This window comes from Ambystoma mexicanum, chromosome 2p (assembly GCF_040938575.1).
Source record: "Ambystoma mexicanum isolate Mex_15411 chromosome 2p, UKY_AmexF1_1, whole genome shotgun sequence".
NCBI classification, from domain to species: Eukaryota; Metazoa; Chordata; class Amphibia; order Caudata; family Ambystomatidae; genus Ambystoma; species Ambystoma mexicanum.
This window is the reverse complement of record NC_090923.1, coordinates 573540098-573551153: the sequence shown is the minus strand read 5'-3', so window position 1 is coordinate 573551153 and position 11056 is coordinate 573540098. Positions and strand designations below refer to the sequence as shown.

Below are 11056 nucleotides of genomic sequence, written 5' to 3'. Positions count from 1 at the left end.
TGTGTGGGCATCGGGTGTCTCAGTGCACTGCGGTGGTCCTAGGCGCATGCCTGTTCAACCAGAGTCTTTGTTTAGCATTTTTTCGAGATTATTTTTTATTTTCGTAAAGCGCTACATGCCACTGAAAGGTGTGTGTGTGCGCGCGCGGGCGTGTGGGGCGCACTTGTTTGTTTTTCTTTTCCACTAATGCCAGAGCTGTGATGTGAACACACAATGCAGTTCCAAGAATCGGCTTCTTCCTGGAATAGATAAAAAAAAAAAAAAAAAAAAAAAGCAGCGAGAGCAGCGAGCAGCTCCGCGTCAGCCAGTGCATTCCTTCTCCGGCAGCAGCAGAGGCGGACGCATGACCACGCTCTCCGCCTCTCTCCTCGCTGGTCTCCCAGTTTTACAGACATACCCCTTCGTTTTTTGGGTGCTGGAAGAAGCTGCGATTGGCCAGTCCCTTTTTCGGACTTCTCTTCAATCACAGCCGAATTAAACCCATTGTCTGTTTTCTGCAGATATATGTTTTCTCTTGGCCCCTCAAAGAAGGGTTTTTGTTATTTTGTGGATCACCTTTTTTTTCTTCTTTGAATCCTGTCTGTGCTTGGGGTGCCCTGCCCAAAATTCCTTTGTGTCTGCCTGGGCGTTGTGGCTAGACACTTGGCGCTGGGATCCCGTGCTTTTCCGCGGCCACTTGCCTCTCTCTATGGCTGACTCCGCTGGGCCGTCCATGGCTTTATAGACTTGGAAAGAACATTGGTGGGCAGACTTTTTTGCTGTGGTTGTCGTGGAGGACTGGGAGCTAACGCCTGGCTGAGACAGACGAGCAGACGGAGAAGGAGCCCCCCCTGCTTGAGGAGAGCTCCACCTGCGCCATTGAAGCCCTGATGCTTTTCCCCTGGTCCTGGACGGACATGATCCTCTGCCTACAGGGGTAAGCTTCACACTCGACTGCGCTCATGCTGTGCTGCTCTCGCCTGTGTGACTGTATTCTCATGCGTACCCCCGGCTTCCCGTGTCCCTATACAACTTATGTGACACATCCTCCCGTGATGTGCGCAGCCCTTCTTCACGGGTAGTCCCCAATCTTCATATCCCGCACCGTTTTGCCTGTACCCCCCTTCGCGTTCCTCCCCACGTTACACATGTTCACCCTACATGTGTCAGCTGGTTTCATGTGCAGCATCCCCCTGCCTCACGTGAACTCGGCTTCATCCATCCTTGCGCTTGAATGTTTTTCGCCCCCCACACTTGTATCCATCCCCCTGCTTCATACGTAGAGCTGTTTGGTGTGTTGAGAACCCATGTGTGCCTCACTACTTCAAACATGCCATCCTGCTGTATATCTTCACCAGCTTCGTGTGTAACCCTGCTTCGCATGTAGCTCATTCCCTTTGTAACATTGCTTCTAATCGATCCACGTGCAGCCCACCACACATGGAACCGTGTGCCACCCCAGTCCCCAGTTGATGTGTTATCTAAATACATGTGTCCAACTAGCTGCACGAGTAGCCCCGTGACTTTCCAGGGACTTCCCTCGTTACTGTGTAGACATACGATATGAACCCCGCTTGTTTCACGACTAGCCCATCATCATGTACCCCATACTACACGCGTAACGCTGCTGCTTCACGTGTGCTCCTGCTTCATGTGTCCATTTGCTCCCTGACTAGTCCTGCTCCACGGGTACCCATGTGCAACCCAGCGTCCTGTTTCCATTGGCTTAATGGATAATCCTGCTTCACGTGTATCCAAACTGCATGCGCAACCGTTGTTTACGTGTAGCCTCGCTTCGTGCGCCCATTTGCTTCTCGAGTAACGCCGCTTCATGATCAGTGCCCCCCCCCCCCAGACACACACACACGCATGTCTTCGGTTAATGTGTAACCTCAGTTTATGCGCAATTCATCTTCATGGGAGACCGTGGATTGTCATTTCGCGCACCCCTGTCCCGTGTGTGCCCCCTGCTTGACGTGTAACACGGCTTTAGGTTCTCGGCCTCGTGTGTCTTTGCTCACACCTCCAGCTCATTAAGCAACAGTACTTCCGTTGCCACTGTGCTACATTTGCAACTCCGCTCCATGAGAAATCGCAACCCCTGTATTCTCCTGCTTCGTGGGCAACCCTCTGCCCCACCCATCTGCTCCCCAACGCCCACTACTCATACTTCATGCAGCACTTGTTCCTTTGCAATGTGGTCCCGTGACTTCTTCGTGTGTGGCCCGGCTCCGTGTATACATTTTCTCCCGCTTCAGGTGTAAACCGATTTCAGTTGTAACCACGCGTTTTGTGTAACTGCTCTTGAAGTGTAAACCCTATTGCGTTTCCCCCGCTTTCTGTGTCCCACTACTTCATGTGTGATACCCAACTCTGCATCCCTCGTCCACTTCTCGTGTATCCCCCTCAGCGTCCGATACTGCCCCACGTCTCACTTGCTTAATGATCTTCATGCGCTAATGATCACATGCGCTTCTTGTGCCCCCCCCCCACCTGAGATGATGCCCTCCCAGCGCTGACCGCCCCCTCCCCTTGTCTCCTGCCTTCTGTTCCTCTTCTCATGCGCCCAACTGGGGTGTCCCCAAGCACACCAGCCCTCAATTTATCCTATGTCGGCAATTAAAGGTTCGGCCTCACGCTCGCTTTTTGCTGCCACTCCTTTACGTTGTGGGAAGTTGTGTGTTGCATGTATGATGTGCAAGAAGTACCAGAAGCACGTGGCCTGGAAAGTCACCATCAGGTACATTTCCCCCCACCCAGTGATGTAGCGACATGTAATACCTGTTCCGCTGCTTCGTATCCCGCCCACGCCCCGTACCCCACTACCGCCAGCATCATGGGTGCTCCTGGACATTCCGCCTCACATGCCCCCCTTCGTCATGTGCCCTCCAATGCCCTGCTGTTCACATGGGGCGGCATAAGAACGCCATGCGGGCATCTCAAAGCTGCTGGAACAGACACACCATGTTATCTACAGGGTTCCTCTTGTCCCCTCGTTCTATTCGGGCATCTGCCCACCTCGCCCTCTGTGTCCTAGTCCCCTATTTTGCAGGGTAGTCCATTGCTTGTCAGCTGGTTTCGCATAGGGCCATAGACATAGGAACCCCACATTATGGCCCACTCCCAAAAGCATTTGCAAGATTCCATATCAGTTCAGACTGTGCACCTCTGAAGTTGATATTACACGAGCGCGCTCGTGCATGCCCCTGGATGTCTGCTACTGGCATTTTTCTGTTCTTATGTTTCCCAAGTCTGGATTAAGTCTGGATTAGAAACCTCTAACATTGTGTGAAAGTGCAGCAGTTTTGAGTGAGCATTGAACGTTCTATATTGTGAGGGCATCCGAGTGGTTCGTTTGTTCTGGAGGGCTGATGTGTTTCGGGAATGTGAGCGACTATATTTCTTATGCCTCGATACCGTTGTGGTGGTCTTTGTGTGCTTGGGTGGGTTACATATGCTGTATTTGTTATGTGTCTAATGGTTCTAGAGATCTCGTGTAGTGTCGCCTTGCTTTGAGAAGCGCAATAAGCGTTGTGGCATTTAAGTATCCTTTGTGTGTTTGCAGTTGATATACACGTTTTTCTTTACTGAAAGTGTATGTATCGATTTTATAACGTATAGACCTGACCATCCGAGTTGGGAGGGGCCTGCCTGTCACTGCGCATAAGTGTGTGCTTGCAGCGGTTCTTCCGTGTATCTCCTGCCTTGCTGCCACTATTTTTTAATCCTTGCTGTTTTGGGGGTGCCGGAGAACGTACAGGAAAGATTTACGAATCAGCTCTCCCGTCTCCAGGGGGTGGGGGGTTCCAGTAATCCGACTGCCAGGTGGTGCTTCGCAATTAGTAAAAACAAAGACGAAAGGGGACATGGCGAGGAAGAACACGAAGTATTTGATGGAAAGGTGGCAGATATAGAGGGCAGAAAGACAGGGCTGGGCTGGGAACCAAAAGCGGCCCTGGAAATAATGTTCAAAGTGGCCCTATATTACACAGTTTCAGCAAGCCCAACATTTTTTCCATGGGAACATTTGGAAATAAAATAGGTTTGCACATGAAAGAGGCCTAGGATGCAGAGGCCTACCGGGACATCTCCCGAGTTCCCTATAGGCCAGCCCAGCCATGGAGAAAGACCAGATATTTGTCTAATGGGGGCAAAATAAAAAAGAAGGCTTCTTTTGTGTGATATAAAGGGAGAGGCGGGTGACTTTATTGGAAAAAAGAGTGAAGAGATTGATGTAGAGGGAAGTATATAGAGGAGAGAAACCCTGATGCTTGGGCAAAAGGTGTGCTGGATGGTGGCCTGGAGGCAGTGAGAAATGAAACCTAGAAACCACGCCTTTTTGCTTTGTAGGCGGGATAGTGCGGCTGAAGGAAAACGAAGCTGATGCCTTATGTCTGTGCCACACGAGAAATTGGAAAGTGAGAAAACCGGCGGAGAAAATGTGTATTTTTGTTGCCTGCAGAGTTTTCGTTTTGGCTTTTTGTGAAATAGTTTCATGTGACCTTAAATGCTGGGGACAGGGAGAGGTGGAATGGGAAGGGAATGATGCATGTGCAGGATGGAGGGTGGAGGGAAAGGGGAAAAGATAGCACTGGGGCACCTGAGGAGGCCAAAAGCATAGGGGCAAAGGAAAGGGTAGAATGATAGAGGAAATGCCTGGTCTGTGTTGTGGGTGTTGGTCGTGGAGTACGTTATGCGTTCGGGATTGGCAGGGTAGAGTGCTTACTCTTTGCTTGGTTTTCCCATAGCTTTTCGTCGCTCAGTTCAGATAGAGATGCTTCTGTTTGACACTTGTAGCATTTGATCAAATCCATGGCCTTTCTGCGGGTTTCTGTGAAGAGCACACAGGGCAGGGTTCCACCTCTAGAACCTGACAAAGAACACAGGCTGCTATTAAACAGCTAGGGGGACTGGATGGGGCACAGGTGGGCAACTTTGCGGAATTTTGCTTTGTGTGGGAACCGAGATCCAGGCCCACGTGAAAGAACAGTCTGATGATAGGAAAGAGCCACAGAAAAGTTCATCCTAGGGCATTCGTGGACACCTTCCAGCCAACGTTCCTTCGTACCCTTCCTCTCACAAACACTGCTCGTCATTTGTACTTTCACTATACTCTTACATTCACCTTTTCATCGTGCCCTTCCTCTTATACATATCCTACGTTATATCCGGTTACAAATGTCATTGTTTTTCTATACGTCTGCTGCAGAGATGAAATTAGGATGCAGTGTTTTCATAACCTTCCATTCTTTTCCCCCTCCAGTTCCCAGCCTTTGGTGGGAGAGCAGAAGATTGGACGGCTCTCGCTCACAAACTTACCGGTCCTCCTGTCTGAGCAGATAATGCAGCCTCTGGCCGTGGAGGCCTGCCAAGAAGAGACTCCACCCACAGCCCTGGTGACTCCCCACCTGGAGATCAACCTTCTTCCACAAACCACGCGGGCACGGGACCCTGAGGAAGATCTGCTCTGCATTGCCAAGACCTTCTCCTACCTGAGGGAGTCAGGTAAGGCACATTCATGTTAGATGCCTACAGGCTTCCGGCGCGTTACAAGCAGACAAATAATAAATAAATAATAGAAGCCTGCAGGGAAAAGAGGACGTTTGTGTCGGATATGGTTTGGGTTGCCAAAGATGGCAGCATATCGTATGGGGTATATAGAAATGTCCAGCAGACGAACAGTCAGAGTTTAGCACTTGACCACCTCCAGTTGATTTGGAGACTTGCTGCAGTGATGACATGGAACGGGTCATCCGTTGCAGGATATAATGCTTTCGTTGAAAGATCGGGCTGTCCTTTTTGGTAATGGTGAGGGTCCGTAGTTGTGGTCTCATCTGATGACTTAATGCCGTTTGTGGCTGGTAGTTTAGACCAGTCCTACAGGCCCACTCTTCTTTAAAATGCGCAATTGTCCACAAATGTTTCGAACATGCGCCCGGAGTATACCCCTCAGTTTGTCGCCATACGTCGCAAACTGCGACCCACAAATGAGGCCCTTTTTTCTTTCTTTGGGCCAGGGCCTTTTTTTTTATCCCTGCCTGTCCCCAAGTCATTGTAAAGTGTTTCATGTGCAGAATATTGATGCCCTTTCTTATAAATTCAAAATAGTTTTTCACATTTCACACTAAGTACCACAATCAAATGTCCTAACAAAAATATAGTTTCATTATTTGAAATTAAAAATGCACATTTCGGTCACAATCTTAAAAATAACTAGGCAAATGGCATTCATCTAGCAAATGCTGGCCTTTTATCAATTGACAGGGTATTGATAACGTGATTTGTTGTCACAGATCAAAACAAAAGGGGAGCATTTCTTGTAAAATGCAGGCTTTCATTAATTTCTTTACGCTTTGTTCTACTGCACAAGATGCCATCTTTGGTGTAAAGCACACGAGGAACAAAGTTATTGGGGCATAAATAACAAATGATGGTGTCAAACGACATACAGTATTTAGAGTACACAATTGCATGTCCCCTTTGCCAATTTATTGGATGAGTTTTGCTGGGATTTACACATATGTGAAGCTATTTCTGTAGTGTATGATGCCATTGCACGGTCGTAGTCGGCACACCCTGAGCAGGCGCTCATATCAGTTGGCATATTCTACTATGGATTTCTAAAATATTAGACCTAAAAAGAAAATGTTAATCTTAGATGGATTGTACCTGTGGACTATGTGCTTGATTTAAGACCTGCACAAAAGCAGCGGAAAATACCAATGGGATTAGACTGTGCGCTAGCTATGTCATTGCTTCCTGGCACCCACAATCTCCAGACACATGTTAGGGGGAATCCTGAAAAGTTGTAATTTTCTCTTCTCATTTTTCAATGCATTGTAGAGACCTTTCATGAATCCATGTCCCATGGTTCCAACCGTAGCTGCCAAATTGGAGGTAGGGGGAACAAGTCAAAAAGGGGCGATTGAGCAATGCCAGGTTTGCCCCACGTACACACTTTTGTATACGTGTGGCAATGATTTTGAGATCAGCGAGCGGCCATATTTGTGGAGCCTGAACACTTTTCACACCATAGACTGCGGAACCTTTTCACTGCATTAAAATGTTTCCATGTAGAAATTAATCAGACAATTGGTTGAGAAAGCATTGGTCCTGCTCATAGTTATTATCTTATCATCTGAACCAATTGACTACTGGTACCATCGGTTCTAACCTTTCAGAGGTACAGCTTCAGTGCTTCCTGTTGTGCACTTCTAAAACATTTATTCAGAATACTCAATATGTCTTCTGTCGAGTGGCTCATCTAGGCCGTCTTGCTTGTGGGCTGGGCATGTGTAGTGTTGCCCCCCCCACCCGCCTTCCCAAGAACCCTGACTGTAAATAGGACCTGTCACATTAACAAGACCAAACATGCACTTTTGTGAAAGAATCCACTTACCCACTCTCTCATCTTATCCAATCTAAATTAATTCGGAGCCTTTTTGCCTCACAAACCCAAGCCATTCTTGGCATGTGTTTGGAGATTTACAACCCCCAAGCACCTCCATCCCGCATTAGTATATGGGGCACCATCTGTACCCTGGTATTCCCCCCAGCCAAGGGCCAGGATTGGTTTCGAACATACAAGTATTTGCTCTGATTGGTAGTTCAGCCAAGGATCACTGCAAAATTGTCTGTTTATCTAAACAGGTGGATTTATTTTATCTTTCGTGTTTTTAATATAATGGTGAGAGTGAACTTGCAAAGCTTAATACACGTTAAAACATCTGCTGATGCGTTTCCTACTTTTCTAAAATGTTATGGCCTAAAAAATGTCAAGTGTTGAGGATTTTGCCAGAAACTTGCACTAAACCCAAGGTCGGGTCATCGTGGCCAAGTAGGGAGGCATTACTGACCTCTATGCAGGGTTCCATCTTTTAAAAAGGACTGGGGCGCAGTATGTTTCCCCTAATTTGGTTGTTTCCAAACCTTTTTTCCACTGAGCACCCGTGGGTGAAAATAGTGGTGTCTGGGGAACCCACATGTCATAGTTGCCTAAAAGCAGCTACTATTCTCTACTTAAAAAGAGGCTTGCGGACCCCCTGTACATCCCCCAGACATGCATAAGGGGGCCAGCCCAACTGTTTGAAAACCACTTCTCTAACCCATGAAAAGACAGTGCTGGCTCGATAGTGAATGCATAAAAGCTACAACATCTGCAATTTTTATGCACACCCAGCAAAGGCTACTTCTGAAAAGGTAAACGAGAGCTGCCTGTCTGATCTCATACTACTTACAGCGTAGCAGCTTTTTAAGCTGCCCATCAGGGAGCAGCACATTTGCTCAACACAGAGGGGAAAGAGAGAACTGTAGCTTTTGTGATAGAAGAGCGTAGAATAAGATCATAGAGTGTGCGCGCGTACCTGTACAAGAAAGAAGTTTGGTCTAGTGGTTAAGGGTCCTGGTATTTCAGTGAGCTGTTCTAGGCTCACTCGTCAATTCCCTCTGGTAGGCTTGTCACAATTCACACTTTGATTCAATGGATATTTCAATCAATGAGGCTGATTGATTTTTCTGTTCTTATTTCTGCAGGCTGGTACTGGGGCTCGATTACGGCCAGTGAAGCCAAGCAGCAGCTGTTGAAGATGCCAGAGGGAACCTTCCTGGTGAGGGATAGCACCCACCCAAGTTACCTCTTCACCCTCTCTGTAAAGACCAACCGGGGCCCCACCAATGTCCGCATCGAGTATTCAGACAGCAGGTTTCGGCTGGACACCAACTGTCTGTCCAAACCACGCATCTTGGCCTTCCCAGATGTGGTCAGCCTAGTGCAGCACTATGTCATATCTTGCACGGCAGAAAGCCGGGGAGAGGCGAGTGGAAACACTGCTGCTACACCATCCGTGCCCAAAGAAGCTGCAGCTGTGCATCTGAAGCTGATCCAGCCTCTGAAACGCAAGGACAAGGCCTCCAGCCTGCAGCACCTCTGCCGGCTGCGCATCAACCACTGTGTCCCGCCGGCAGCAGCAGGGGAGCTGCCATTGCCCAGGCGGATGGTGGAATTCCTGCAGCAGTACCCCTTTCAGCTCTGAGGATGGTCAAAGTGGACATAGACCACCAATGTAGAACCTAACGAACCGCTAGAAGCAGTTCAACCTGCCAAGGGGGCGGGAGAACAAGACTGTGCACCTTGCTCTCCGGCCAAGACTCATTGGGGGTGGCGTGGCATGGCCAGGACCACCATCATTCTGCTGCACCCCTCCTCAAATTCCGTTTGCTAATAGAAGACGGGGAAGGGCCTGGGGCTTCTGGCATTGGGAACCAAGTGCTATGGACAAGCTGCAGGCTATGGCAGAGTGCAGGAAAGGGGACGCAGCGTGGCAAGCACAACATGCACGCATGCACACTACTTGAACCCCAGCGCCTTCCGCAGCTGCTCCTCAACCACAGATTGTATTTTATGGAACTCTATTTATTTTCCATGTCATTCATTTTATTTCATTGTTTGCAATGTATTGCTTTTTTAAACTGTTGTTTTTATTTCAAATGGGTGAAGTTGGAAAGGTTGTACAAGAGGATGTGAATTGTTGCCTAACCTCCAAAGCTGCAGTAGAAAATGGTCCACAGTGGAGAAGTGTCACATAGAGAATTGCCATTGCAACAGATAGAGCCCGACACAGCCTACAAGCAAAGGTAGAACAAGTCCACAGCCAGACAGCAACAAACATGCAGATAGAATTTCACATTACAGTGAAAGACAACAACATACTGACCTGAATCGTGGCAAGTTCCCCAGCATTCCCTAACAAATGCAGAAAGACCATGGAAAGGCTTACAGACCGGCCACAACGAACGGAGATCACATATCAAAATCCAAACGAAAGCCACAACAACACACTATTCAGCATACACCATAGACAAACCACAACAAAGACCCACAGGCTTACCAGAAAGGATGCAGCTTGAAAAATCCCTTCCCGGGTGCCTCAAAAGGGATGCCTTTGCAAGTCCCTCAGGGTCACACGACAGAATGACGAGCCCCACACAAAGACCACAGAAAATGAGACACAGCCCTCACTGCAAGTCCCACTGGCTAATCAAAGAACGCAAAATGACATGTCCCAAACACGGGACTCAACAGGGACACAACTCTCACAGATCAGGCATAACGGAGGCAACAGGAAGTCCCACAGGCTGCACAATAAGTCTCACAGGAAATTATCTTATGCACGTGTGGTCCTTAATGCCTACTACCCACTGTGTGGGATCCTATTACACAACCAGATCTATACCCGCTGAACACGCCATGCCCCAACATCCCTTATGCACCTCTAATGTTGAGGGGTAAATCCTCCTATCTCTTTAAGGTGACGTATGATGTGAAATGCCCTCCGCCTCGCCCTGCCTCTTAGCATTGTCAGGTAAAGCTACTGCTGCGCTGGAAGCGGAGATAGTTTGACAGTGCTGTTGCAGGGAGCAGAGTGTGATGTTGCTCTCCTGGAGCCAGAGTGTTATGGTGCTCTTCTGGGCTGGCGCTTTGTGAAAATGCTGCACTGAAATTGCGGGCACAATTTGATGACATTTTGAGGGCGCTGCTGTAATGGGAGGGAGGTGCTATTTGAGGGTGCTGTCCAATCCTTTCAATTAGCCAGTGTTGGGGTGGCCCGTGGGTGCTCACCAGTCTGCTGAGTACTCCTTTCAGGCTCCCCTGCAGCTGGAGTGTGAATGAGACCTTCCTCACCCTGACCCTCAAACCCAGCCCCTAAGAGGGAAGCGTGAATGCAAATACGAGGATTGTGTTTATGGAAGGAATGTGACATGAAGATTTTTTTAATAAAAAAACATGAAAAATAAAAACCGAAATTTTAATAAACTGTTGTTGTTACGTTACCTGTAGATTAACATTCACCCTACGTAAGGGGTAATTTGTGCCAGGAAAAACAATAATGTAGTGAGGATGGAGAATTCCCCAGTCTTGTTGTGAGCCATAGCTATGAAAAGAGAGAGAGAGCGAGAGACAGAGAGAGAGTTACAAAGGCCTGAATGAGCATGGGAAAAATACACCTCTTTGTATTTAAAGTGGGGCCCAAAGAGGTAGGCCAAAGACTCAGTGGGTATCGGGAATTGGCTATTGCTC

At 48.3% G+C, this 11056-nt stretch overlaps 1 protein-coding gene across 1 annotated transcript; it reads left to right on the top strand.

Moving 5' to 3' along the window:
- The first annotated feature begins 302 nt into the window (after nt 1-302).
- On the top strand, nt 303-10792 carry CISH (cytokine inducible SH2 containing protein). The gene is made up of 3 exons (XM_069644063.1): nt 303-916; nt 5243-5484; nt 8512-10792. The coding sequence occupies exons 1-3, from the start codon at nt 870-872 to the stop codon at nt 9009-9011; spliced, it is 789 nt and encodes a 262-aa protein (XP_069500164.1). The 5' UTR covers nt 303-869; the 3' UTR covers nt 9012-10792.
- Nucleotides 10793-11056: the final 264 nt, after the last annotated feature.

Excerpts from the sequence above, each read along its gene's own strand:
- CISH (XM_069644063.1), top strand. The coding sequence starts at position 870 with ATGCTTTTCCCCTGGTCCTGGACGGACATGATCCTCTGCCTACAGGG. Across the intron at positions 917-5,242 it reads ATGATCCTCTGCCTACAGGG|TTCCCAGCCTTTGGTGGGAG; the intron begins GTAAGCTTCACA and ends TTCCCCCTCCAG. Across the intron at positions 5,485-8,511 it reads CTCCTACCTGAGGGAGTCAG|GCTGGTACTGGGGCTCGATT; the intron begins GTAAGGCACATT and ends TTATTTCTGCAG.